Here is a 23,300-nt window from a genome sequence, read left to right as displayed (position 1 = left end):
GTATTAAGGGTACATGTCAACAAACAAATACAACATGGTGTGTGTGTGTTTGGGTGTGTCTTGAGACTTTTGGTTTAGTTACACTTTATAAGTCTATTTCTTTACATTTAATTTTATTATTTTCATATTTATATTTTACAATATAGTGCTGTTTCTTTGTAAAAAAAACAAAAAAAAAAAAACAATGAAAAAAGTTGGATAAATTGATGGATTAATGGCATTTCAATTCATTTCAGTGGGGAAAATTGATTTGAGTTACAAGCTTGGTCACAGAACAAATTCAATCCATACAACTAGTTGACACTGTATGTATGTATGTCACTGTATGTTACCTCTGGGTAAAATCTAAATGTTTTGCAGTCTTTAATGCTTTTACATGGTAGTGGCACACCGCAGTCGCTTCCAAGTCTGCGTTATAGCTTTATGCCTCTCATCCATTGACAGAGCTCTACAAATGAAAACACATCAAGAAATGTAAATATATGTAAAATCCTAAAATGATCAAAAGTGTACATTCAAACATCATCTGACTGATTGCAGCTTAACAAAATATAAAAAAATAATAGCAAACATGTAAAGGAGGTAAAGTTGCATTAAGCTGAAAATAATGCAAACCTTTGTTGGAGATACAGGTTGCAGGCTTCCTCTCCAGTAACTAAGCTTGTTTTTTGTTGCCATGGAGATTCGGGATGTGAAACAACATATGGCTTTATGGCGTCATGCTCATCAAAACGCATTATGAGAAGTCGACTCTGACTTGGATCGTCCAGGGAAGAAGTGCCAGGGGTGGGCTCCTGGTCAGCTGGAGGAGACGTGCAAACCTTCAGTGTTATACTATACTTTCCATTTGTGATTTAGTCGTAGTATTAGTAGTATTTTTATTAATTTAGTCACCATACAGCAACATATTTCACATTACAGACACTTTACAGTCATATAGTGAGTGGTGACAGAACTGACACAGGCAGAAGCAAAATGCTTATTAAAGCCTAGCCTAATTTTTTAACAAACATACAGTATGGGATAGGCTCCAGCATGCCCGCGACCCTCGTGAGGATAAGCGGTACAGAAAACGGATGGATGGATGGATGGATATCTAATTAAGCTACCAGCTTCCAAACTATAAGTGGAAAAAACAAGAGACAAGTCATTGTTTACAATCTTCTAAAACAGCTTTAGAAACATGAAGTTTTAAAAATAAAAATGAATCACAATTTTTCTAATTTGGCATCATTCCAAAATGTAACTCCAACAACAGAAACACATCTCTCCTTTTGATTCCCTTAATAGCTTTTTGTAGATTAAATTTACTAAATACCTGTTAAGTCATATTGAGATTCCCAAATCAAAAAGTACCTTCGTATGGAGTGTGGAAGCGATTGTGTTTTTGCATTTCTTTGTAATAGTGTAAGTCCTTTAATTTCATAACATGTGAGGTAATAAAAAGAGGGTAAGTGTGAGCGTTAATAATCAGCCTTATTAATAATACGTATTGCCCGTTTTCTGCAGAAACACAATTGCATTAATTATTGTTTTGTGATTAGATCCCCACAACTCTACACAATAGGACAAATAGGGAACAATCAAGGAGAAGTAAATTATTTTATCTGTTGTTGATAAATGGCTTCTGCTTTGCCTCACGAGGGTCGCGGGCAAGTTGGAGCCTATCCCAGCTATCTTCGGGCAGGAGGCGTGGAACACCCTGAACTGGTTGCCAGCCAATCGCAGGGCACAAACAAACAAACAAACAACCATTCGCACTCACATTCATACCTACGGGCAATTTAGAGTTGTCAATTAACCTACCATGCATGTTTTTGGGATGTGGGAGGACACCGGAGTGCCCGGAGAAAACCCACACAGAACATCCAAACTCCACACAGGCGGGGCCGGGGATTGAACTCCAGTCCTCAGAACTGTGAGGCAGAAGCTCTAACCAGTCGACACCGTGCCGCAGTAAATAAATGCAGAGTACTCTACTCTCTGCAATTAAATAAATGTGCCCAGAGATGGAATTGATTTTTTTTTTTTTTTTTTTAATACCTCGTATGAAGAGAATGCGGTGCTTGACATTCAGAGCATAAATAGGATTGCAGGGGGTAGCCAGCAGATGACTAGCGGGCAAACTCAAGACGGACACCGTAGCTCTGTTGACGACATCTTGTAGGAAAATTTTTCCATTTCGACGCACCACCAGTGACTTTCCCAGAAACCCACAAGAAAATAAAAAAAGGTTTTGCAAAAGTTTCATGAAAATTTCCGCTATCAAGAACCTTTTTCCTTACCAAGCCCTGCAGGAAGGGGACTGATGCGGCAACAGTCGGGAGGTCACCGCTGTCTTTTGGCCTGTGTATTAAATAAAAAATGGGTGTTTATTCGAACAAGAAATGCATGTACAGTGAACCCCCGCATATTCAACGTTTGGCATTCATTTTTGGGGGAACCCGTCCTTTGTTACTCACTGGAAAACTCACTTATTTGCTGTTTTTGTGCAAATGCCAAAGCGATACCGGTATTGCTTTGGTGTGATCTGGTGGCATTTGGTATCAAGGAACTACAACCCCAATTCCAATGAAGTTGGGACTTTGTGTTAAACATAAATAAAAACAGAATACAATGATTTGCAAATCATGTTCGACCTATATTTAATTGAATACACTATAAAGACAAGATATTTCATTTTTCAAACTGATAAACTTTATTGCTTTTAGCAAATAATCATTAACTTTGAATTTTATGGCTGCAACATATTCCAAAAAAGCTGGGACAGGTGGCAAAAAACACTGAGAAAGTTGAGGAATGCTCATCAAACACCTGTTTGGATCATCCAACAAGTGAACAGGCTAATTGGGAACAGGTGGGTGCCATGATTGGGTATAAAAGGAGCTTCCCTGAATTGCTCATTCATTCAGCCCGAGCTCATCTAAGATGGACTGATGCAAAGTGGAAAAGTGTTATGTGGTCCGACGAGTCCACATTTCAAATTGTTTTTGGAAATTGTGGACGTCGTGTCCTCCGGGCCAAAGAAGAAAAGAACCATCCGGACTATTATGGATGCAAAGTTCAAAAGCCAACATCTGTGAAGGTATGGGGCTGTGTTAGTGCCAATGGCTTGGGTAACTTACACAACATTAATGCTGAAAGGTATATACAGGTTTTGGAGAAACATACGCTGCCATCCAAGCAACGTCTTTTTCATGGACGCCCCTGCTTATTTCAAGAAGACAATACCAAACCACATTCTGCACTTGTTACAACAGCGTGGCTTCGTAGTAAAAGAGTGCGGGTACTACACTGGCCTGCCTGAAGTCCAGACCTGTCTCCCATTGAAAATGTGTGCCGCATTATGAAGCGTAAAATACGACAACGGAGACCCCGGACTGTTGAACAGCCGAAGCTCTACCGCAAGCAAGAATGGGAAAGAATTCCACCTACAAAGCTTCAACAATTAGTGTCCTCAGTTCCCAAACGTTTATTGAATGATGTTAAAAGAAAAGGTGATGTAACACAATGGTAAACATGACCGTGTCCCAGCTTTTTTGGAACGTGTTGCAGCCATAAAATTCCAAGTGAAGTGGTTATTAGCTAAAAACAAAGTTTAAACATTAAATGTCTTGTCTTTGTAGTATATTCAATTAAATATAGGTCGAACATGATTTGCAAATCATTGTATTCAGTTTTTATTTATGTTTAACAGAGTGTCCCAACTTCATTAGAATTGGGGTTGTACATTGAGGTGAGCCTAGGAGTGTGCTTTGCCAACATTTAGTGGTATCTACAGGCAATTGCAAACCTTTTTACAGGGAATGTCAATTATTGCTGATTTTCACCTGGGTCAAGAATGTATCCCCTGTGATAAATGGCGGTTCAGTGTATTCAATGTGGAAATTGTGAGGGTCCGAGGTAACCTTGGAGAGAGCTGCACAATGCTGGTTGCTGTTCCCCGGCCCGTGCTTACGACGTGAACGGCGCCGCTCTCGCAAAGCGTCACAAGGTGGATTTCACCTGCGATTAAAGTCGGAGTATTGTCGGCGCACGCAGGCCAGTAATCCACAAAGTGCAGCCTGAGGAAGGAACTGTCTGTTGATACTCCAGAGACAGACAACGGAGAGCCTGATGGAGAGAAACATTAGGAGTGAGAATCAAATGCCTCTAAGCTAAGTTGAAGGTATTAATAAGCCAATAAATGTCTTTTAGCTCGGCAATCACTCAAACAATTTTCTTTCCATAAACTGATTCAGCCTCATTATAGTGTTTTGGCTGAGTTCTGGGGGAAATGCTAAATATATCTTTCATTGAGTCATGCTATAATAAAGTGTGCAGCTGCGTTCCAGAGCTGCAGGGGGCTCCTTTCAGATGTCACAGCAGCTGGCTTGCATAACCATACTCTATTTTGTTTACCTTTGCTGCTAAAGTAAAGTTTTTTAGATCATGCCTCTTACTCTCAATTACAAGGTCTACACATGGAGTGTAATGTACGACCAACAGACCCTTTCTTTGGTACACCAGGCCAACCTAATGAGAACCAATAGAAAAGTAGTAACTTGCTAGGTTTTTAGGTATTAATATTTTTCTTTAGACAAGACAAAATGTCTCTTAAGAGGACTAAGAGATGTTAAGTACAATCAATAGTGTGATGGCAAAATGGCAGAGAATATAGTGTTTTTCTCAAGGAAGGTATCCAGGGGTTAAAAAAAACAAAACAATGTTTAGTATGAGTGAAAGTTGTCTGATTCAGGTAGGATTAAAAGTGAAAATTGTTGGAGATGCCAGTATGGAGTGTCACTTATTAGTAATAGTTTAATTATACAGGCTAATTATGGTTCAATTAGACAGTGGTGTCTTTACGTGAGTGCAATCCCTTTGCAGTCTGGAAAGCTAAAATGGCCGGCACGGTGGACGACTGGTTAGAGCGTCAGCCTCACAGTTCTGAGGACGGGGGTTCAATGCCCGGCCCCGTCTGTGTGGAGTTTGCATGTTCTCCCCGTGCCTGCGTGGGTTTTCTACGGGCACTCCGGTTCCCTCCCACATCCCAAAAACATGCATTAATTGGAGACTCAAATTGCCCGTAGGTGTGAATGTGAGTGCGAATGGTTGTTTGTTTGTATGCGCCCTGCGATTGGCTGGCAACCAGTTCAGGGTGTACCCCACCTCCTGCCCGATGATAGCTGGGATAGGCTCCAGCACGCCCGCGACCCTAGTGGGGATAAGCGGCTCAGAAAATCGATGGATGGATGGAAAGCTAAAATGGTAAGCACAGCTGCACTGAGTTTTATTGGATGCACAGATCAGTGTAAACTAGCAGAGTTTGCTTGTGACAAGCGGCACATACATTGAGTGTTCAGTGAAGTTCTCGACCTGGTGGGGCTGGTCTGATTTCAGCAAGACAAAAAAAAAATAGGGTGTATAATAGGTACTATAATTGTTGGGGTATTTTGACAAAAATATGTCATAGAACGGCTATCAAGACACCTGAGAGCTATTTTTGGTTTGTAAAAAACAGCATAATGTCTCCTTTATGTTAATAGAAAAGCGATTGCCAATTGCAACTGGGCAATTGACTTTGATTTCAGGCACATGCCAATTCTAGTGTCAGATATTCAAAATAAATAAAACAAATGGTTGAAAATTTGGACCCCCAAAAAAAACTCACTGGAAGAATGGAGTCACATTTCAGTCCCATTGTGGCAACAAAGGGTGAGATGGTAGATTTACCAAAACACCAATGATTAAGATAAAATTATAAATGTTATTAATTTGATGATTTATTATGTACTCACCAGACAGCCTGTCCCAAACACACAGCAGATCGTTGCTCAGGCCGAGCGCAATGAAACGAGTGCACATACTGACGGCGGAGCAGACAACTTCAGCAGCGTTGGCCCACAGCACCAACGGTGGAGGTTCTGGATCTGCTCCAAAAAAGGAAAGGTCAAACTTGTTAATGATGCAACTCTTCAGCTTTTGTATGGATGCTAAAACTCAAGGTCTTCGAAAGCTCTTCTACGACCTTGTTTGGCTTTTGGTGTTTTGGACAGCAGCAGGTAGAGAAGATTGTAACTTCCGTTCCACCAAAAACAGACGGCAAGCGGGGATCCTATGAAAGTCGGAGGGAATGTCACCCCTGCAATTTGTCGGGAAATATAATACTTTCTCGTAGAGGACTGGCTGAGAGAGTTAAAGGTTGCGTGATATACAGTAGTATCGTGTGGCATAGTAAACGTACCATCTGATTGAAGTTAGAATAGTAGCGTGTAGTTTAATTCGTTATAGGAAAGTTAAACAACGATTTAGATGAAGTATATTATTGTATAATTTGGTGCAGTACCTTGTAGTTGAAGTTAAAAGTAGTATAGTATAGTACTGGTACTGTATAGTAAATTACCGTCAAATTGAGGTATAATGAATGTACCCTTTAGCTGTAGTTAAAGATATGATAAATGAATCTACGTTAACTACAGTACATGTACAATACATGTGTAGTCAAGTTGAAGTTCAGTATAGTATACTTTAGTATATTACTCGTAAATGTACCATATAGTTGAAGGGTCGTATAGTATTATAAACGTACAGTCGAGTTAGAAGTATATTATAGTTTGGTGTAGCAAATGTACAGTCTATCTGAAGTTAAAGGTAGCATAGTATAGTACATGTAGTCAAGATGAAGTATACTACAGTAATCCCCCGCTAGATTCCTTTTTTGTAATTGTTATTACAGTTTAACTTTATTTATTTTATACTCTTTGTACAATATTGGTGTGTTATCCATTGCTCCTGCTCTCTTTCAATGTAAAGTAAGTGCCGTCAATATTATAAAAACGTGCCTTTTAAATAGGGTATTTCTATATCGTGAGTTTCACTTATTACAGGGGTAGTCAGGAATGTAACCCCACGATGGAGGGGGAATTACTGGATAGTATGGTTTACGTATCGTAAATGTACTATATAGTTGAAGTTAAACGTAGTATTGTAAATGTACATTGTTCTCATAGGTAGTATAATGTAGTGCAATGTATTTTGGTATTATAAATGCCCCAGCTAGTTGAAATTAAAGGTAGTACAGGACAGTGTAGTATAGTTTGGCACAATAAATGTATCACGTAGTTAAGGTTAAAGGCAGTGTAGTACAGTAAATGTATAGAGCAGTGTGTTAAAAGTGGCAAACTAGAGTATACATGAAATCATTCACCGCTATGATTCACAAGGATATGTACACATGGACAATCAAATACGATACAATAGGATGTCTTGCAAAAGATATAATGGTGTCACACGCCTCCTTAACAAACCCGGCTTTGCTTTATTCTTTCCATAGGAGTGGCCACAGCACAGAAGAAAGTGTGGAGTGCAATGTCTGGAAAAGATTCAGCCCAATTAACAACAGAATGTCTCAACTTCTGCGTGTGTGCATTTTTATAACCTTTGCTGTACCTGGGTGGCTCGCTTGTTTCATCCAAAACTAAGAAGTGAGACAATATGGTGGGGACCTCTGTCGTGATTGCTGCAAAACAACCAAAACATGCTGGGTTATTTGCTCCATTCTCAATTAAATATTGTTTCTCTTCATTCAACAACCTATTGGATAGTGTTTATTCATATTTGAGATGATATGACCTGTTGATGGATTAACTCTATTCACACGAACAGCAGCAGACCATTTCATGTTTGCAGAAATTTTGGGATCCTGTAAAAACAATCATGATTCCAACTGGGCCTCTTTCTCTCTCGCCAAAATAATGGAAACATTGAACATAGAATGAAACATTTCTATATTTAAGAAATGTAATTCACATATAAAGTACACGTCTGAGTTGAAAGCCATATAATATGCAGCTTCAAATAGACACTGGCAGTAATAAACTATTGTATACTTTTCTACATTTAACTTCCTCTAGATGTTACTATACGAAACTGTACTATATTACCTTTAACTTCAACTAGGTGGTACATTTACGATGATATACAATAATACCTTGACTTGCAAGTTTAATTTGAGGCATGACCACGCTCCTAACACAAAAATACATCAAATAATTTCCGCCCATAGAAAAGAATGCAAATACCATTATTCAATTCCAGCCCCACATTGTGCTCCTTCTGGCGTGCATGTTTTGGTCACCAGGAAGTATAATACAGAGATACAGACATAAACTAAGCTGTTTCACAACAAAGTGACTCATAAAACCCCTGTAATATTAGTTGTTTTTCAGAGATGATGAAGAATATATGCCTGCGAGTATTGTTATACTACAACTCCAATTCCAATGAAGTTGGGACGTTGTGTTAATTGATTACACTACACGTTCTAAAAAAGCTGGGACAGGTGGCAAAAAAGACTGAGAAAGTTGAGGAATGCTCATCAAACAGCTGTTTGGAACATCCCACAGGTGAACAGGCTCATTGGGAACAGGTGGGTGCCATAAAAGGAGCTTCCCTGAATTGCTCAGTCATTCACAAGCAAAGATGGGGCGAGGTTCACCTCTTTGTGAACAAGTGCTTGAGAAAATAGTTGAACAGTTTAAGGACAATGTTCCTCAACGTACAATTGCAAGGAATTTAGGGATTTCATCATCCATAATATCGGTCCATATCACCATCAAAAGGTTCAGAGAATCTGGAGAAATCACTGCATGTAAGCGGCACGGCCGAAAACCAACAATGAATGCCCGTGACCTTTGATACCTCAGGAGGCACTGCATTCAAAACCGACATCAATGTGTAAAGGATATCACCACATGGGCTCAGGAACACTTCAGAAAACCAGTGTCAGTAAATAGAGTTCGGCGCCACTTCCGTAAGTGCAACTTGAAACTCTACTATGCAAAGCAGAAGCCATTTATCAACAACACCCAGAAATGCCACCAGCTTCTCTGGGCCCGAGCTCATCTAATTTGTATATATATGTATATGTGAATGTGTATATATGTGTGTGTGTGTGTGTATATATATATATATATATATATATAAAAAACCTATGGTCACGAGGTGTGGGTCGTGACCAAAAGAACAAGATCGCGGGTACAAGCGGCCGAAATGAGTTTCCCCCGCAGTCCGGGTCCTTAGAGATAGGGTGAGAAGCCCGGTCATCCGGGAGGGGCTCAGAGTCCAGCCGCTGCTCCTCCGCATCGAGAGGAGTCAGATGAGGTGGCTCGGTGTTCCAGGGACGTCCCACTGGGAGGAGGCCCCGGGGAGGACTCAGGACACCCTGGCCTGGGAACGCCTCACGATCCCCCTCCCCCAGAAGAGTTGGAAAAAGTAGCTGAGGAGAGGGAAGTCTGGGCTTCCCTACCGAAGCTGTTGAGCGACCCGACCTCAGATAAGCGTAGGAAAAACCGGAGGAAAATGGATGGATGGATGGATGGATGGATTAAAAAAAAAATCAGGTCCTAGTGCTGAAGTTAACACATTCCAAACGGCAAGAACACTTTTCGAAGCAATATACAATTATCGAAGACTTGCTACTTTCCCTGTTTCAAATAATACATATGAAATATCAATTACATTGCTAGCACAAAGTTAACACCAAATTAACATTGTTCATCATCAAAAAGTACATTCGTCAGGCTGTCAGTCTCAGACTTGCTTGTTCTAAAGTTCAGTTTGGCGAAGAGTTGTGCGATGGCTCGCTGCGTCTGTGCTGCTAACGTTACCTGTGCAGGCGTTGATGCGGTAGACATCTGCTTTGTATCACAACAGAGACTTGAATTTAACAAGGAAATTATTACCCTAAAATGCCAGAATAGGGAGGCAAAGAAACACAAAAACAAGCCAGCTCTCACAGGACAACTTGCTTGCGTACAGGGAATAGGACATTGATTCTAAAGTAGATTAACAACATTAAAAATCATAACACAGTAAATATGACTGTAATTAATCTTAATTAACGTGATAATTTGACACCCGAAGTTCAAATATCCATTGCTTAAAGGATTATAACACTGCAACATTGACAGTATTTGTTAGCCCCTCTCTGGTGTTTTGCTTTGTGTGTTACGATTAAGCACTTTCTTAAAGTGAAGTTCATTCATTCATCTTGCGTTCCGCTTATTTATTTATTTATTTTTTAAATACACTTGTATTTCTCTTTGCTCTATGCTTAGTTTGGCAGTAAACTAAGTGGAAGCGGCAATTAACAGCATGAAGTCTTATTGTTCACTATCTGCCAAACTCCTCCTTGTTGTGAAGGGAGTTGAGTTCGCTGCCACCATCTAGTGCTCATTTCTTAAAGTTTTTGGTCTGCCAAGCAATGGGTCTTACCTGGACAAAACTTGTGAGCCGGGTCACTTCAGTCAAGGGATTACTGTAGCCTACAACCTGTACCTTACCACCTTAACAGTGCATTTTCTGTACTATACTTGAACTACAATGTAGATTTATTATAAAATACCTTTAACTTTAAATAGACGATAGATTCCCAACTTTTCCATTCTCTCTCCCTCTCTCTCTCTCTCTCTATTTACATATATACATACACACACGCACACACACAGCATGTTTGTGCTGTGTGTGTGTGAAAAAAGTTTTGAAAAAAAAAAAAAGTTTTGAAAAAAAATTCCATATCGTAAATAATACTGTATTTACTATAACGAACGGTATTACACTACCTTTAGCTCTCTCAGCCAGTCCTGTATGGGAAAGTAATAGATTTCAAGCCAAATTTCACTGTTGCCTGAAAAGAGAAATGGAATTTACATGTTCCAATACAAAGTCTAAAGTACAACTTTAGAAACAATTGAAAATGGTCAAATTTAAATAATGACACAACTTACACTTCATTATTATAGCTCCATGTTCACCTCCTTTAGATAGCTCAAAGTAAAAGCAAACGCTCCTCTTGTTAATATCGTCCTGACAAAGGTAAATAAAAAGTCCATCAAATAATGTACATAGTGTATGTATGAAGCCATAGTATTATTTTCACAAAACTTACCAGCATGTTAATAACACTGAAAGGATAAATGCCTTCTAAGTTATACACAAAGATTCGAGCAACACCTGAGGGGAGAGACAGTTTTCAGAAATCAACTTTCACTGGCCTGCAAGATTCATATACAAATGGTGAAATGGTGAATGCGCTGTGGAAAAACCATCTCACGACACAGAAAGACCGAGGAGAAAGGCCGAGCACATAGAACCAACCCATATCATCGATCGTGCCCAGCAAATAGGCAGTCTCACTGGTGCGGGTCATGTGAATGGAAGTAATCTCCAGCCTGTCCTGCAACCACTCGGCCTCACATCTCAGACTACCCACAGACCACACAGAGAAGCCTCCTGAGTGACCCAGGGTGAGGTATGTACCGTCATCGGAACACGCCAGGCAATTGGTGCTCTCTGGAAGCTGCAAGATGATACAGATAACAGAAAAAATAAGGCTGACTGACATTGGTGGAGTTGAATTCTGGGGTAAGCTGTTAACCCTTTCAACATTGACTTGAAAATAATTAAGAATTGGAACAAAAGCAAAAGATTGAGCAGACAGTTTTTTAGGGCGCATTTCGGTAGTCGATTAGAATCCATGAAGATTTTAGGAAAGCTGGAGATGGAGATCTACTCTCAGTCAGTGACAGACGTAAAAGAATATTGTATGCACGTCTCTCTCTCTCTCTCTCTCTCTCTCTTCTCTCTCTCTGTCTGTCTGTCTTGTTTGTCCAACCACAAATGACCTTTTGAAGTTTTCAAGAGTGCTCGCGCTGCTCAACCACAAGACAGGAAATGTCCATTTCTCAGTGCCGCTACTTTTACGAGTTTGACCTCCTCTGCTTTTTATGCTCTCTCCCAGTGATATATATATATACACACACACACACACACACACACACACACACATATATAAAATAGAAAAATATATCACTGTCCGAAATTTTATCTTTAGCCTTTTCACTTGAAATGCAAAGAAAAATAGTAGTCCCTCCCCCCCACTTTGTTTAGCTAAGTACTACGGCGGTAACTAAGCGTGCCTTTTCGTGCTGCGTGACGTCTTGCACCGTCGTGACCTCGAAATGTAGTATGTCGTAAACCGAGGACTCCCCTGAACCATAAAAACGCATTTTGGTTGGACGATTACTATTTGCAGTTGATTAAACAAACGCCCCTGTATAGGGAAATGTAAAAGTGCTAACCTGTGTGGCACTGGTCAGGTGTAACGTGGGTGGTTTCTTTCTGAATTTCCTCGCACTGCCAGCAGCCGCCATTTCGGACTCTGCGGAACCTCTTCTGTTATACATGGAAAGCCCTAATGCAGACAAAACCATTATATAACTCACAAATGCTTTAAAAAAAAAAAAAAAAACTAATTACAGTGAGCTAGCTAATCATGCTAACTACTGTTCAATAAAAGCTAAACACCCGTGACAAAACGCCATTTATCGCTACGCTAGCTTGTTTTAACATTTAGCAGGTTGTTTACTTAACTATTTGCGTTGTCCTTTCAAAACGAGGTAGAAAAGTGTAGTGTTTAAACTGTTCGCTTAAAAACCCCCCAAAACATCATCATGTAGCGAAGTGAGCGTGCGCGTGCCTGTCGTGATGACAACAGCGTCTCCATAGAAACGGCGTGGTAATGTGATACCACCAGAGGGCGGGCTACAAGTAGCGATACATTTTTCAAATTAACTTCTTTTGGAAATGGAAGAAAAGGGAGCAAGGATGAAAGGATGGAATGAACAAGAACGGTATGAAAAAAAGGACTGAATGAAAGAAAAAAGGACGGTAGGATGGAAACACTGGGCCTTAAACCTCTAATTGGTAAATGTAACACTTGTGACTTTTAACTTCATCCTGGTTTGAGACCATGATTTGATACCTTAACTACAAACCCTTACCTGGCCAGAAACAATATTTGGAAACCCTAACCCTGGCTATAAAACCCCACTTTGAATTCACAAGCTTAAACTGCTTTGAATAAATGTAATTGTATTGTAAGTGTAAATGTAACACAATAAAATTGAAATCAGTAGCTACCTACTTTTGGCTCACCCACTATGATAAAATAAGTTCCTGTCATTATGTCAGGTAACTGTTTAAACCAAGCCAGTAAAGCTATTTTAAAATGACAGATTACTTTAACTGCTACTTTACTTTGCGATTGACTGTTGACCAGTCCAGGATGTACCCTGCCTCTCGCCCAAATTCAGCTACGGGATCGGTTCCAGCTTACCTGCGACCCTAATGAGGGCAAGCACGACAGAAAATGTCACCAACTTGCAGCTAAGGTACTGGTTAATTCCTGGAAGACAACAATAAGAAAGCCCAAAAAGTACTGCAACATGCAGCAAATGCATGCTTTTATTTTATTTACCAATATGGCTTTATTATTCCCTGAACCAACCATTGCTATTTGATCCATTCAGTCATTGTCTGTGCAAATAAGTGAATCAAATGTTTGGACTTAAGAGTAAATCCGTGACATTATTCACAAGTGGGAAGCACAGTACCATAATGCTCTGCAGTCTTGTAAAAGTCACAATGGTTCAACTGTGGAATGTTCTTTAAACGTGAACGAGAACAACCTCAGAAGCGGATAGTATAAGGTGAGCTCCCGTGGCGAGCCCCCTTCACACTGCCAGGAAAATCCGCCATGTCTTCCCCATGTAATGTTCATTCCGTGTTACAGGATGAGGTTGGCGCGAGAATTTCCCGCCTTCGGAAGTAGTAGAGCTGTAAATGAAGCGGCCTTTTGTGTTGAGAGTTGTTGTCAGACCAGACAATGGAGATTACGTCATCTAACAACAGTATCTACGCTAGATGCTGTATTACCATGTGAAAGCGTACAGTTGCGGCCGCTTGTCGGGCAGCGACAATTGCTTTCAACACAACAGGGCAGGAGAAGCGAGAGTTCTAATATCTCACCACATAGCCACGTTACAGCTCTGAAACTACCTCAGAAGGCGTAAAATTGCGTTTACAGAACAGCAACATAGGCACTGATGGCATAGTGGTACATGCTGCTGCCTTTCATGCGGACAGCTTGATTCCTGGCCAGTGCCCCAATACCTCGCTACTGCCAGAAAAAAATAAAATGGAAGGGTTGGATGTGGAAGGTCATCCGACATAAAAACTATGCCAAACAAATCATGCAAGTGACTCACTCATGTGATCCTTCCAGGGATGAGCCAAAAGTAACAGACAGATAATAACATTGAAAAAAAAAAAAAAAAAGACGAAAAATTGCTAGCTTCGGCTATAACCAGAGAGTTTAAGGGCAGCAGAGATGCCATATAATTGTTAATATTCTAATTTATGAGATGCACTTGTAGATGACAGTCTGGTGTGACGTATAAAATACTTGTCAAACAATGGCTTACAACACAACAGGGAAATTATTTCATATGTAGGCGAAAGCAGAATTTGTCCCCCCATTCCACGTTATACAATGACATGGGGGCGGGGGTAACATGGGAAAATGCACACTTGAGTTACAAAGGCGAAAAGGTTATTCAGCTCCTTCTCCTAGTGCTTTAATAATGTCATGTGACCTTTAATCTACACAGGCCTGCAATAGAGGACAGAAGAAGGCTGTCCTAAAATACATCAGCAGTTCAGAGAAAAATACTTTGCTCCACATCTTTGTACGGAGGCAATAGCCAATTACGTGAGGAAGTGAAAGGTTGTGCTCATTAAATACTGGAGTTCATAGGTGGTCCAGTGCCAGTGACAGTATTTGTTCCAGCCTGCCATGCAATTCTAAAAACGATTAAAACCTCAAGGACCGTTATAAAAAGACATTGAACCCAAAGATGCTCATAACATATAGTAAGCATTTGTTTGATCATTGCATCATGTTTTCATTATTTTGGAAGGCCTCCCAAGGACTTTACAGAAACTGATAGGAAAAAGGTTCCCAACCCCTGATTTAAACACAAGTGCATTATGGAGGGGGCGGGGGTGGGCTTAATGAAAATGAGCTGCTTTCAAACATTTGAATTCATACAAAGGAAGGTTGTGTAACTATAAATATGATATTTAGCGTATATCGCCACCCTAAAAAAAATGGAAAATATCAAAATGTCAATGCTACGGCAGAATGAGAAAAGAGGCACAAGCTACATTACAAAGGAGGCAACTCTGATGTGGATTGATAGGTTGGAATAGGCTCTTCTGGTTTCCATTAAAATGGCTTCCAATGGTCGTGGTGGATGCGCCTAGATGATTTTGCAGAGTATAATGTCTCTCTCCTTGGACCAGTTTTGGGGAGGAAAAAAAAAATCTGTTCTTAACAAACTTTTCCATAACTATTGTACAGATGCTGTTCACGGAAATCCGCTTGTTGCACTGAATCCGAGGGAGAGCCAACGCTACGAGGACACCCGAGAGGCGTCGTAGTCCACGATGAGCTGCTTGATGAATGCCAGTTTCTGGTGGAGATATTCACAGCGCTTCTTTTCTTCCTGGTAACCTGGAAACCTCTGTGGACGGAGAGAGACAACCTATTAAATACTGTAACTATGCCTGATCCAGTAAGATAACAGAAATGGAATCTATAAAGTTGAAGTTGGGGGACTTCAAAGTAAAAGTGCTGCTAAATGTAGTACAAAGCATTCCGGAGCAAAAACTGCGACACATTCTAACAGCGGGTCCATCCATCCATCCATCCATCCATTTTCTGAGCCGCGTGCTGGAGCCTATCCCAGCTGTCATCGACCAGGAGGCGGGGTACCCCCTGAACTGGTTGCCAGCCAATCGCAGGGCACATAGAAACAAACAACCATTCACACTTACAGTCATGCCTACGGGCAATTTAGAGTCTCCAATTAATGCATGTTTTTGGGATGTGGGGGGAAACCGGAGTGCCCGGAGAAAACCCAAACATGCAAACTCCACACAAGCAGGGACGGGGATTGAACCCGGGTCCTCAGAACTGTGAGGCTGACGCTCTAACCAGTCGGCTACCGTTCCGCCCCAAACAGCAGGTCATTTTTTTATATTTTAAATAATACATATATTTTATTATATCTACTTTAATTAAGTGTAATTAAAGTGTCAAACAGGTAAAATATAGTTCTTAAGGAACTGAAACACTTAAATTTATGACAAAATTGCAATTTAACAAATGAAGGTCACTCCCCAATAAAGGTATCTTTACGCACAAAAAGGCACTAGATGTATGTTATTTGACTTAATAATGATTTAAAAAAAAAAAAAAAAAAAAAACTATAGTCTTACAGTCTTACCTTTCGATACTTGTTGTATTTTTCTAAAATTTGATCTTCCATTACCTAGCATGGAGTAGAAAACAATGTAAATATTAATATAACTATATAAAATTAATCAACATCCACATCGTAATTAGGAACACTTATGAAGATGCACCTTGTGTTCTTTTGTTCCGGGCGACATGCTCTTAAGCTTGGATGCGAGCTGAACAAACATGTGTGTGATGGTGGCGATTCGGGTGTGCAGGTCTTTGTACTCATCGTACTCGGCACTGAAATCCTCCTGGTACCGCTGACGTTGCTCAACACTTGTGATCCTGACGTACGTGCTGCAAATAGACATCAATGTGTGCCAACAATTACAAAATTAGATGAATTATTGCAGAGCGTCACAAAATCCTGTTTGGTTTAATCTCACTAAAAGGCAGTTAGTTCATTTGTACGATTTTAACTTTGGATGCTGCAAATCCATTTTGTGACACAAGATGGCAGCCTTAAAACAGACATTTCTGCCAAGTCCATCCAGCCATCCATTTTCTGTACCACTTATCCTCACTAGGGTCGCGGACGTGCTGGAGCCTATCCCAGCTATCATCGAGCAGGAGGCGGGGTACACCCTGAACTGGTCGCCAGACAATCCCAGGGCACAGACAAACAAACAACCAGTCGCCCTCACAGTCACCCATATGGGCAATTTAGAGTCTTCAATTAACCTACCATGCATGGGGATGTGGGAAGAAACCGGAGTGCCCAGAAAGAAACTACGAAGGCACGTGGAGAACATCCAAACTACACACAGGCGAGGCCTGTGGTCCTCAGAACTGTGAGGCTGATGTGCTAACCAGTCGTCCATCGTGCCGCCCTGTTCCAGTAATCAGCAATGGAAACAATTACTGAAGAGAACTCGCTACTACAATAATACTGGAAGGAGCAAATTTGTTTTATACTGACACATGTATATTATTATAACAGACAACAGAGTTATACTAAATTGGAACAAAAAATGTAATTGAAAAATTGAAAATCTGAAATGTTATCTTTATTAATGTCTAACAATAACAAACACTGCCATCTAAAACTGGTAAACGTAGAACAAAATTGCTGCTCTGCGTCCATTGCTCATTCTAAACATATCATATTTCAACTAATACCTGTAGATGCTGTGCCACAATTAGTAGCCTGGTCCACTTGAGAGAAGAAGAAAAACACCTTACTCAAATAGATGCCTCACATTTCCCATCAGGGAAAAATAGCAGGTAGTAAGTGTAATTATCCCTGTTCATAGACACCAGTGCTCACTCACACAAAGAGGAACAGCTGAGCCCATTTCAACTCTGTTGCTAACCAAAACAGCAGGACGTTACTCAGATAAACTGTGTAATCTTACTGCATGTTAAAAATGAGTTCCCTGCATAGTATTAAAGATGATCTTTCGTTATGTGGAGACAACGATTTGCATTTGAGTCTTCTTGCATGTGATCACTCAACTTTTTTAGTCTGCCTCGGTTGTTGCCTAATCTCAAGAGTCACTTGACAAAAATTGTAATTCACTGTTAAAATTGTTTATTCTTTCCAAAATGCATTTGTACATAAAAAGGCCTCCCAACTATTAACATGCCTCACTCCATCTGCAGTTGATTATTGGTGGAAATGCCGTATCCATCATGCCTGTGGCAGGTTACAGTCGTAAATTGTAAAATATCACAAGAAAAAGCATGTTTACACTTACCACACATTCTCAACCAAGTCCATGTCATTAGTGATGTTGCAATCTAAAAAAAAAAGAGAACAACAAGACACAGTAGATTAAGATATGAAAGACATGATTCAGTAAAGTAACTGACAGTAGACGACCCTTAAAAAAGTGGAGCCGCAGATGCTCAGAGATGGGAGGCATCAGGGCAGGTGTCACTTTAGGGAGTTAAAGAGTTGTTGTTGAATGAGTCAGGAACATAACAGGCCGAGGACTCCAGAGAGCGAGACAGAGACAAAGCTTAGGGGCGCAAACACACCCATCACCCATGCTTATGAGATTTACTGGATAAGTGCACTGGGAGGCTACCTGTGTTGATTAGGGTCCTCAGTGGTGTGTGGTTGAATTGTTATTTTGTGGTGGACTGATAAGTACTATATATACACACAGTGTCCAGTCACAAAATGTTATTTTAGATCCAATAATTTATACCTGATTTGGTTTTATTTATGTATTTAAGTATAAGAGTGAAGAAAAATGTCCTGCACTCACACTACACTACACCTATCTATGCGTCAGCACATTTGTGTGTGCATTTACTTCATACTACAGTACAACACTGCATTGTTGCTACTTTCTTAATTTTGAGCTTGTTTATTTTATTTTATTTAGATGAGATCACAGTAGTAATACAACTTCTTTGCTACTACTTCCATCTTCATCACCCTTCTACCAATATACTAACTTTCTCTCATCTGGACATGTCCAAACCATCGAAGTCTGCTCGCTCTAACTTTGTCTCCAAAACATCTAACCTTGGCCGTCCCCGTGATGAGCTCATTTCTAATTTTATCCAACCTGGTCACTCCGAGAGAGAACCTCAACATCTTCATTTCTGCCACCTCCAGCTCTGCTTCCTGTTGTCTCTTCAGTGCAGCTGCCTCTAATCCGTACATAATGGCTGGCCTCACCACTGTCTTCAAAACTTTGCGCTTCATCCGAGCAGAGACTCTTCTGGCACATACCACACCTGACACCTTCCTCCACCTGTTCCAACCTGCTTGGACTCGTTTCTTCACTTCGTTACCACACTCACCATTGCTCTGGACTGTTGACCAAGTATTTAAAGTCCTCCACCCTCGCCATCTCTTTTCCCTGTAGCCTCACTCTTCCCCCTCCACCCCTCTCATTTATGCACATATATTCTGTTTTACTTCGGCTAATCTTCATTACTCTCCTTTCCAGTGCATGCCTCCACCTTTCTAAATGTTCCATCATCTGCGAACATCAAGGTCCACAGGGACTCCAGTCTAACCTCATCTGTCAGCCTATCCATCACCACTGCAAACAGGAAGGGGCTCAGGGCAGATCCCTGATGCAGTCCCACCTCCATCTTAAACCTCTCTGTCACACCTACAAGACACCTCACCACTGTTCTGCTGCCCTTGTTCTTAAAAATGGGTACCAGCATACTTTTCCTCCATTCCTCAGGCATCTTCTCACCCACTAGAATTCTGTTGAACAAGCTGGTTAAAAACTCCACAGTCACCTCTCCTAGATGCTTCCATACCTCCACAGGAATGTCATCAGGACCAACTGCCGTTCCATTTTTCATCCTCTTTAGTCTCCTTTCTAACTTCCCCCTTACTAATGATTGCTACCTCCTGGTTCACCACACTTGCTTCTTCTTCTCTCATTTATCAAATCATCAAAGTATTCTTTCCATCCATCCAGCACACTACTGGCACGAGGTAACACATCCTTCCCATCTCTATCCCTCTGTCTGGTCAACCTGTATAGATCTTTTTCTCCTTCTGTAGTGTACAACCTGGCATACATGTCATCATATGCCTCTTGTTTGGCCTTTGCCACCTCTATCTTCGCCCTATGTTGCGCCTCCTTGTATTCCTTTCTCCTCTCCTCAGTCCTCTCAGTGTCCCACTTCTTCTTAGATATCCTCTTTCCTTGTATGATTTCCTGTACTTTGAGGTTCCACCACCAAGTCTCCTTCTCAGATTACAAATTTCTCCTATAGTCTGATTCAGGCATAAACTAACCAGAGAAACATCTCGGTATGATGCAGTGCAGTTCTACACCATCATAATAAATAAAATGAACACTACAAGCAGCGATGAATGGGCCCTCGCACCCTTTTCTATAGCGAATCCTGAAATTGATCCTCATACTTTGGTGCCATGTTCCGCCCACATTATATGCAAAAATGGCTTGACAATTAGGTGTCACGCATCTGTCGATATGGGGCTCATTTAGGCAATTTCCTTAGTAAGAGTTCCTCAAAGCACCAGCTCTTAAGTCGCCCAAATTGGCTGCTTCAAACCAAAACGGACAGCTTCCTGCTCAATTTCAGGCATGGGTTCTAGCTTATCCCAGCTGACTTTGGGTGAGAAGTGAGATACACCCTGGACTGGTCGGCAGCCAATTGCAGGGTACATGTAGACAAACAGCCATTCACATTCACATCTATGGAAAGTTAATGGTCTTCAGTGAAACTAACAAGGATGACTTTGGAATGTATAAGGAAGCAAAGCGTACTCAGAGAAAACCCACGCAAGCATGGGGAGAACATGCAAACTCTATACCGGAACGGCTGAGCAGAGATTTGAACCCTAAACTCCAGGCAGACGTGCTAACCACTCGTCCACCCAAAATGAATGATATATTTTTAAATTAATACTTTTCTGATAGCAAAAAAAATAGCCTTTATATCTTTGCAAATGCAGGACTTGCAATGCTTTTGTATTGGAACTCAGATTATGCATGTGTTCTTAATGTTGTGGCCAGTGATCTTGAAATTTAGTAATTATTATTATTATTATTTTATTTTTTTTAAAAAGGGCCTTACTCTTAAGTTTGTCCTTGTTGTGCTTGAGGTCCTCACTGTCCTCTGACCACATTATGTCCTGGTGGTCTTTTAACCTTTCCCGCTCCTTGTCTTTGTGCTTTTTGGATTTCTTCTTCCTCTGTGGCTGAGTGCATTCCAAGTCGGCCTGAGGTGGCTCGTGGCTCATCGCTTTGGTTCTGTGCTGATCGGTCTCTGATAGGTTAGAGGTGCTCGACACTTTGTGTGCTAGAGGAGAGCTGTGCTGGTGGCCTCCTATGGTGTTATTAGTCCCTTGGAAATCAGGTTTGGTGTGGAAACTAGGAGGTGCAATGACAGGTGCTCCTTTATTGTTTAAGAGTCTGTTTATAGCTGGCGGCTGTTGTGTCTTGAGATCATTTTCTCTTTGTCTCTTTGTAGCTAGTGCTTGTAGACAGTCTGTAGGCATGGGGCGTTTCTGGAATATCAACAGAGCCACGAGTCAGATAATCAAATCGATCGATTAGATCAAACCTAACACAGCAAAAGTAATCTTTGACTACTCACCACCACTGGGTTCTTTGCCAAGCTGTTATGTAGTGCTCTATCCTCGGACTGCTTCACGATTGATCCATTGGCTTGAGTATTCCTCGAATGGCCAGCCATATAAGGCTGCAACTTCCTGAAAACCAAAAAAAAAAAAGATGGAAAACAATATACATGACAGAACCGCATTGGAAGACAAAGGACCGTCCACACTCTCATACTGCAACAACTTCAGAAAACATTTCCAGTATACAGTGGACCCCCGCATACTCACGGTTTGGCACTGGCACCTTTTCATAATAAAAATAAATAAATAAATAGATACATCTAATTTTTTTCCAGATTATTTTTTTCTTTTTTGGGGAAAGGGGGGAACCAACCCTGAAAATGCTTATTGGCAGTTTATTCCCGCTTATTCAAGCACGTTGTGACTTTAGAAACATCCCTCCTCTCCACAATGCAATGGACGTCAATTATCCGTGGATTTTCGCTATTCACGGTCCAGCCTGGTCCTTATCTCCCGATCCGCTATATTACTATAATGTGATATAGCAGGGACACGAACGATAAACTGCAAGATATAGCGGGGGAACACTGTAGCTGTGTGTCTATATGTTTCTGTGGTACAACAGACTGATTTTAAAAGGGGACATATAGGGAAAATGTACTTTGCTGGTATACACATGGTTGGGTCTCTGGAGTGCCTGTCCACACATCAAATGTGAAATGAAACAACCAAGTGAATCTTTTATAAGTTGCCTATTTCTGAAAATGTGTCTGTGAGCAAGATGTACTGCGTTTACATAGAAATCCCACTCCACAGAGTTTCTCCACCCATGACATGTCAGCGAGGCTGACTGGTAATCCAGAGCCACTTTCACTTTTTACCGACGGCCAGACTACACTGTCTGAAACACTACAAAGCCAAAAGCAAAGTGGAGCTCCATTTAGTTTTGATTGGTGTTGACTCACAGAGTTTGCTTCTGATAGGTGGCATATACTTGACTGCCCGATAAATTATTGTAGAAGCAGATGTGGGGCGTATTTGTATTTGGTGACGTGTTCACTGCACCACATATACGGGACGGTTCCACGCAGCAATTTATCGGTGTAATTTGGCAGCTTGGTGCTGCCTCCATGATGGAAAGGTGGGGTTCTCAGGGCATTCACTCCTGGCGCCCCCCGCCTCCTAGTGGTCATGGTAACAAAATACATACTATCCACTGGCCCAGCATTATGTGGAGTGGGAAGCAGGGCTGGTTCTAGGTATGCATACTTGTGAGGGCATGCAGAAATGTTAAGGGGGCTTCATGTAACAGCATATTTTTATTTATTTATTATTGATTATCATTATTTATTGTGATGCTATCTTAGCTATTGCTACACGGCATCTTTCACTACTTAACTACGTTCACTTTAATATATAGTAATTGGAGCAATGACTATATAGTATATGGAGCAATAGTGAACGATGAAAAATCGTTGACCATCGACACGGGTGGCGTCATGTAGGGAGGCTACCTAGGTGTTTCGCACAGTTCGCTTTTAAACCCAGCACCGCCACAGTTAAAGACTATTGTTCACAGGGCACTGTTACTGTGTCATTTCTCATATGCCATTAAAGCACACAGCCGAACAAATTTATAATCCTGTACACACAATATCTTCTACCAACTACATCGCAAGCTTTGCTTCTCTAGCAACTGTGACTTTACCACCCATGCACAAATCAGGTGAACCGGAGAGCATGAATAACAGCAATACACGAATATAAGCACAAAACTAAAGAATGCTTAAGGTACCCGAATTGAATAGATTAACCTTCTCCATGGCAAAATACTTCCTAATTCAAATTTTGTGTGACTTTTTCTCCTGTCTCTTTGTGCTTATGTGTAGTAGTGTGGGTGTGTGGATGTGGTTTTCTAAGAAAGAAGGACAAAAACAGTACAAATAGAGAAGGGCACATAACAGGATCAATGAGTAGACTTTACAAAGCAAATCTAGCAATACGATGTTAAGCCAGCAACATTCACGTAAACAACATAGCGCTTCCGGTTTTACTCTTATTTTGAAACTCAGAATTGCACCA

General features: G+C 40.9%; 2 protein-coding genes across 3 annotated transcripts in view; both read right to left on the bottom strand.

Annotated features, from left to right (window-relative positions):
• Window positions 1–243: 243 nt before the first annotated feature.
• wdr93 (WD repeat domain 93) lies at window positions 244–12,227 on the bottom strand. Its single transcript, XM_061701658.1, has 15 exons — window positions 12,123–12,227; window positions 11,140–11,341; window positions 10,931–10,995; window positions 10,770–10,848; window positions 10,605–10,669; window positions 7,615–7,684; window positions 7,432–7,501; window positions 7,290–7,354; window positions 6,011–6,097; window positions 5,781–5,912; window positions 3,909–4,113; window positions 2,286–2,346; window positions 2,044–2,200; window positions 616–802; window positions 244–448 (listed from the first exon to the last, which is right to left on the bottom strand). Exons 1-15 carry the CDS (start codon window positions 12,225–12,227, stop codon window positions 373–375), a joined length of 1,626 nt encoding a protein of 541 aa, XP_061557642.1. The 3' UTR covers window positions 244–372.
• A 1,058-nt stretch (window positions 12,228–13,285) lies between these two features.
• Window positions 13,286–23,300, bottom strand: part of LOC133397407 (RNA polymerase II elongation factor ELL2-like) — a 46,006-nt gene continuing 35,991 nt past the window's right edge. For both annotated transcript variants that reach the window (XM_061668265.1, XM_061668267.1), the window contains 6 exons: window positions 21,233–21,347; window positions 20,711–21,143; window positions 17,884–17,926; window positions 16,312–16,483; window positions 16,173–16,217; window positions 13,286–15,407 (listed from right to left, as the gene is read on the bottom strand). In XM_061668265.1, the coding sequence (XP_061524249.1) occupies window positions 15,297–15,407; window positions 16,173–16,217; window positions 16,312–16,483; window positions 17,884–17,926; window positions 20,711–21,143; window positions 21,233–21,347 (919 nt within the window). In that variant the 3' untranslated portion in view covers window positions 13,286–15,296. The remainder of the gene's footprint in view (window positions 15,408–16,172; window positions 16,218–16,311; window positions 16,484–17,883; window positions 17,927–20,710; window positions 21,144–21,232; window positions 21,348–23,300) is intronic.

This window comes from Phycodurus eques, chromosome 2, assembly GCF_024500275.1.
Source record: "Phycodurus eques isolate BA_2022a chromosome 2, UOR_Pequ_1.1, whole genome shotgun sequence".
In the NCBI taxonomy this organism is placed as follows: Eukaryota; Metazoa; Chordata; class Actinopteri; order Syngnathiformes; family Syngnathidae; genus Phycodurus; species Phycodurus eques.
This window is presented reverse-complemented; position numbering and strand designations above follow the sequence as displayed.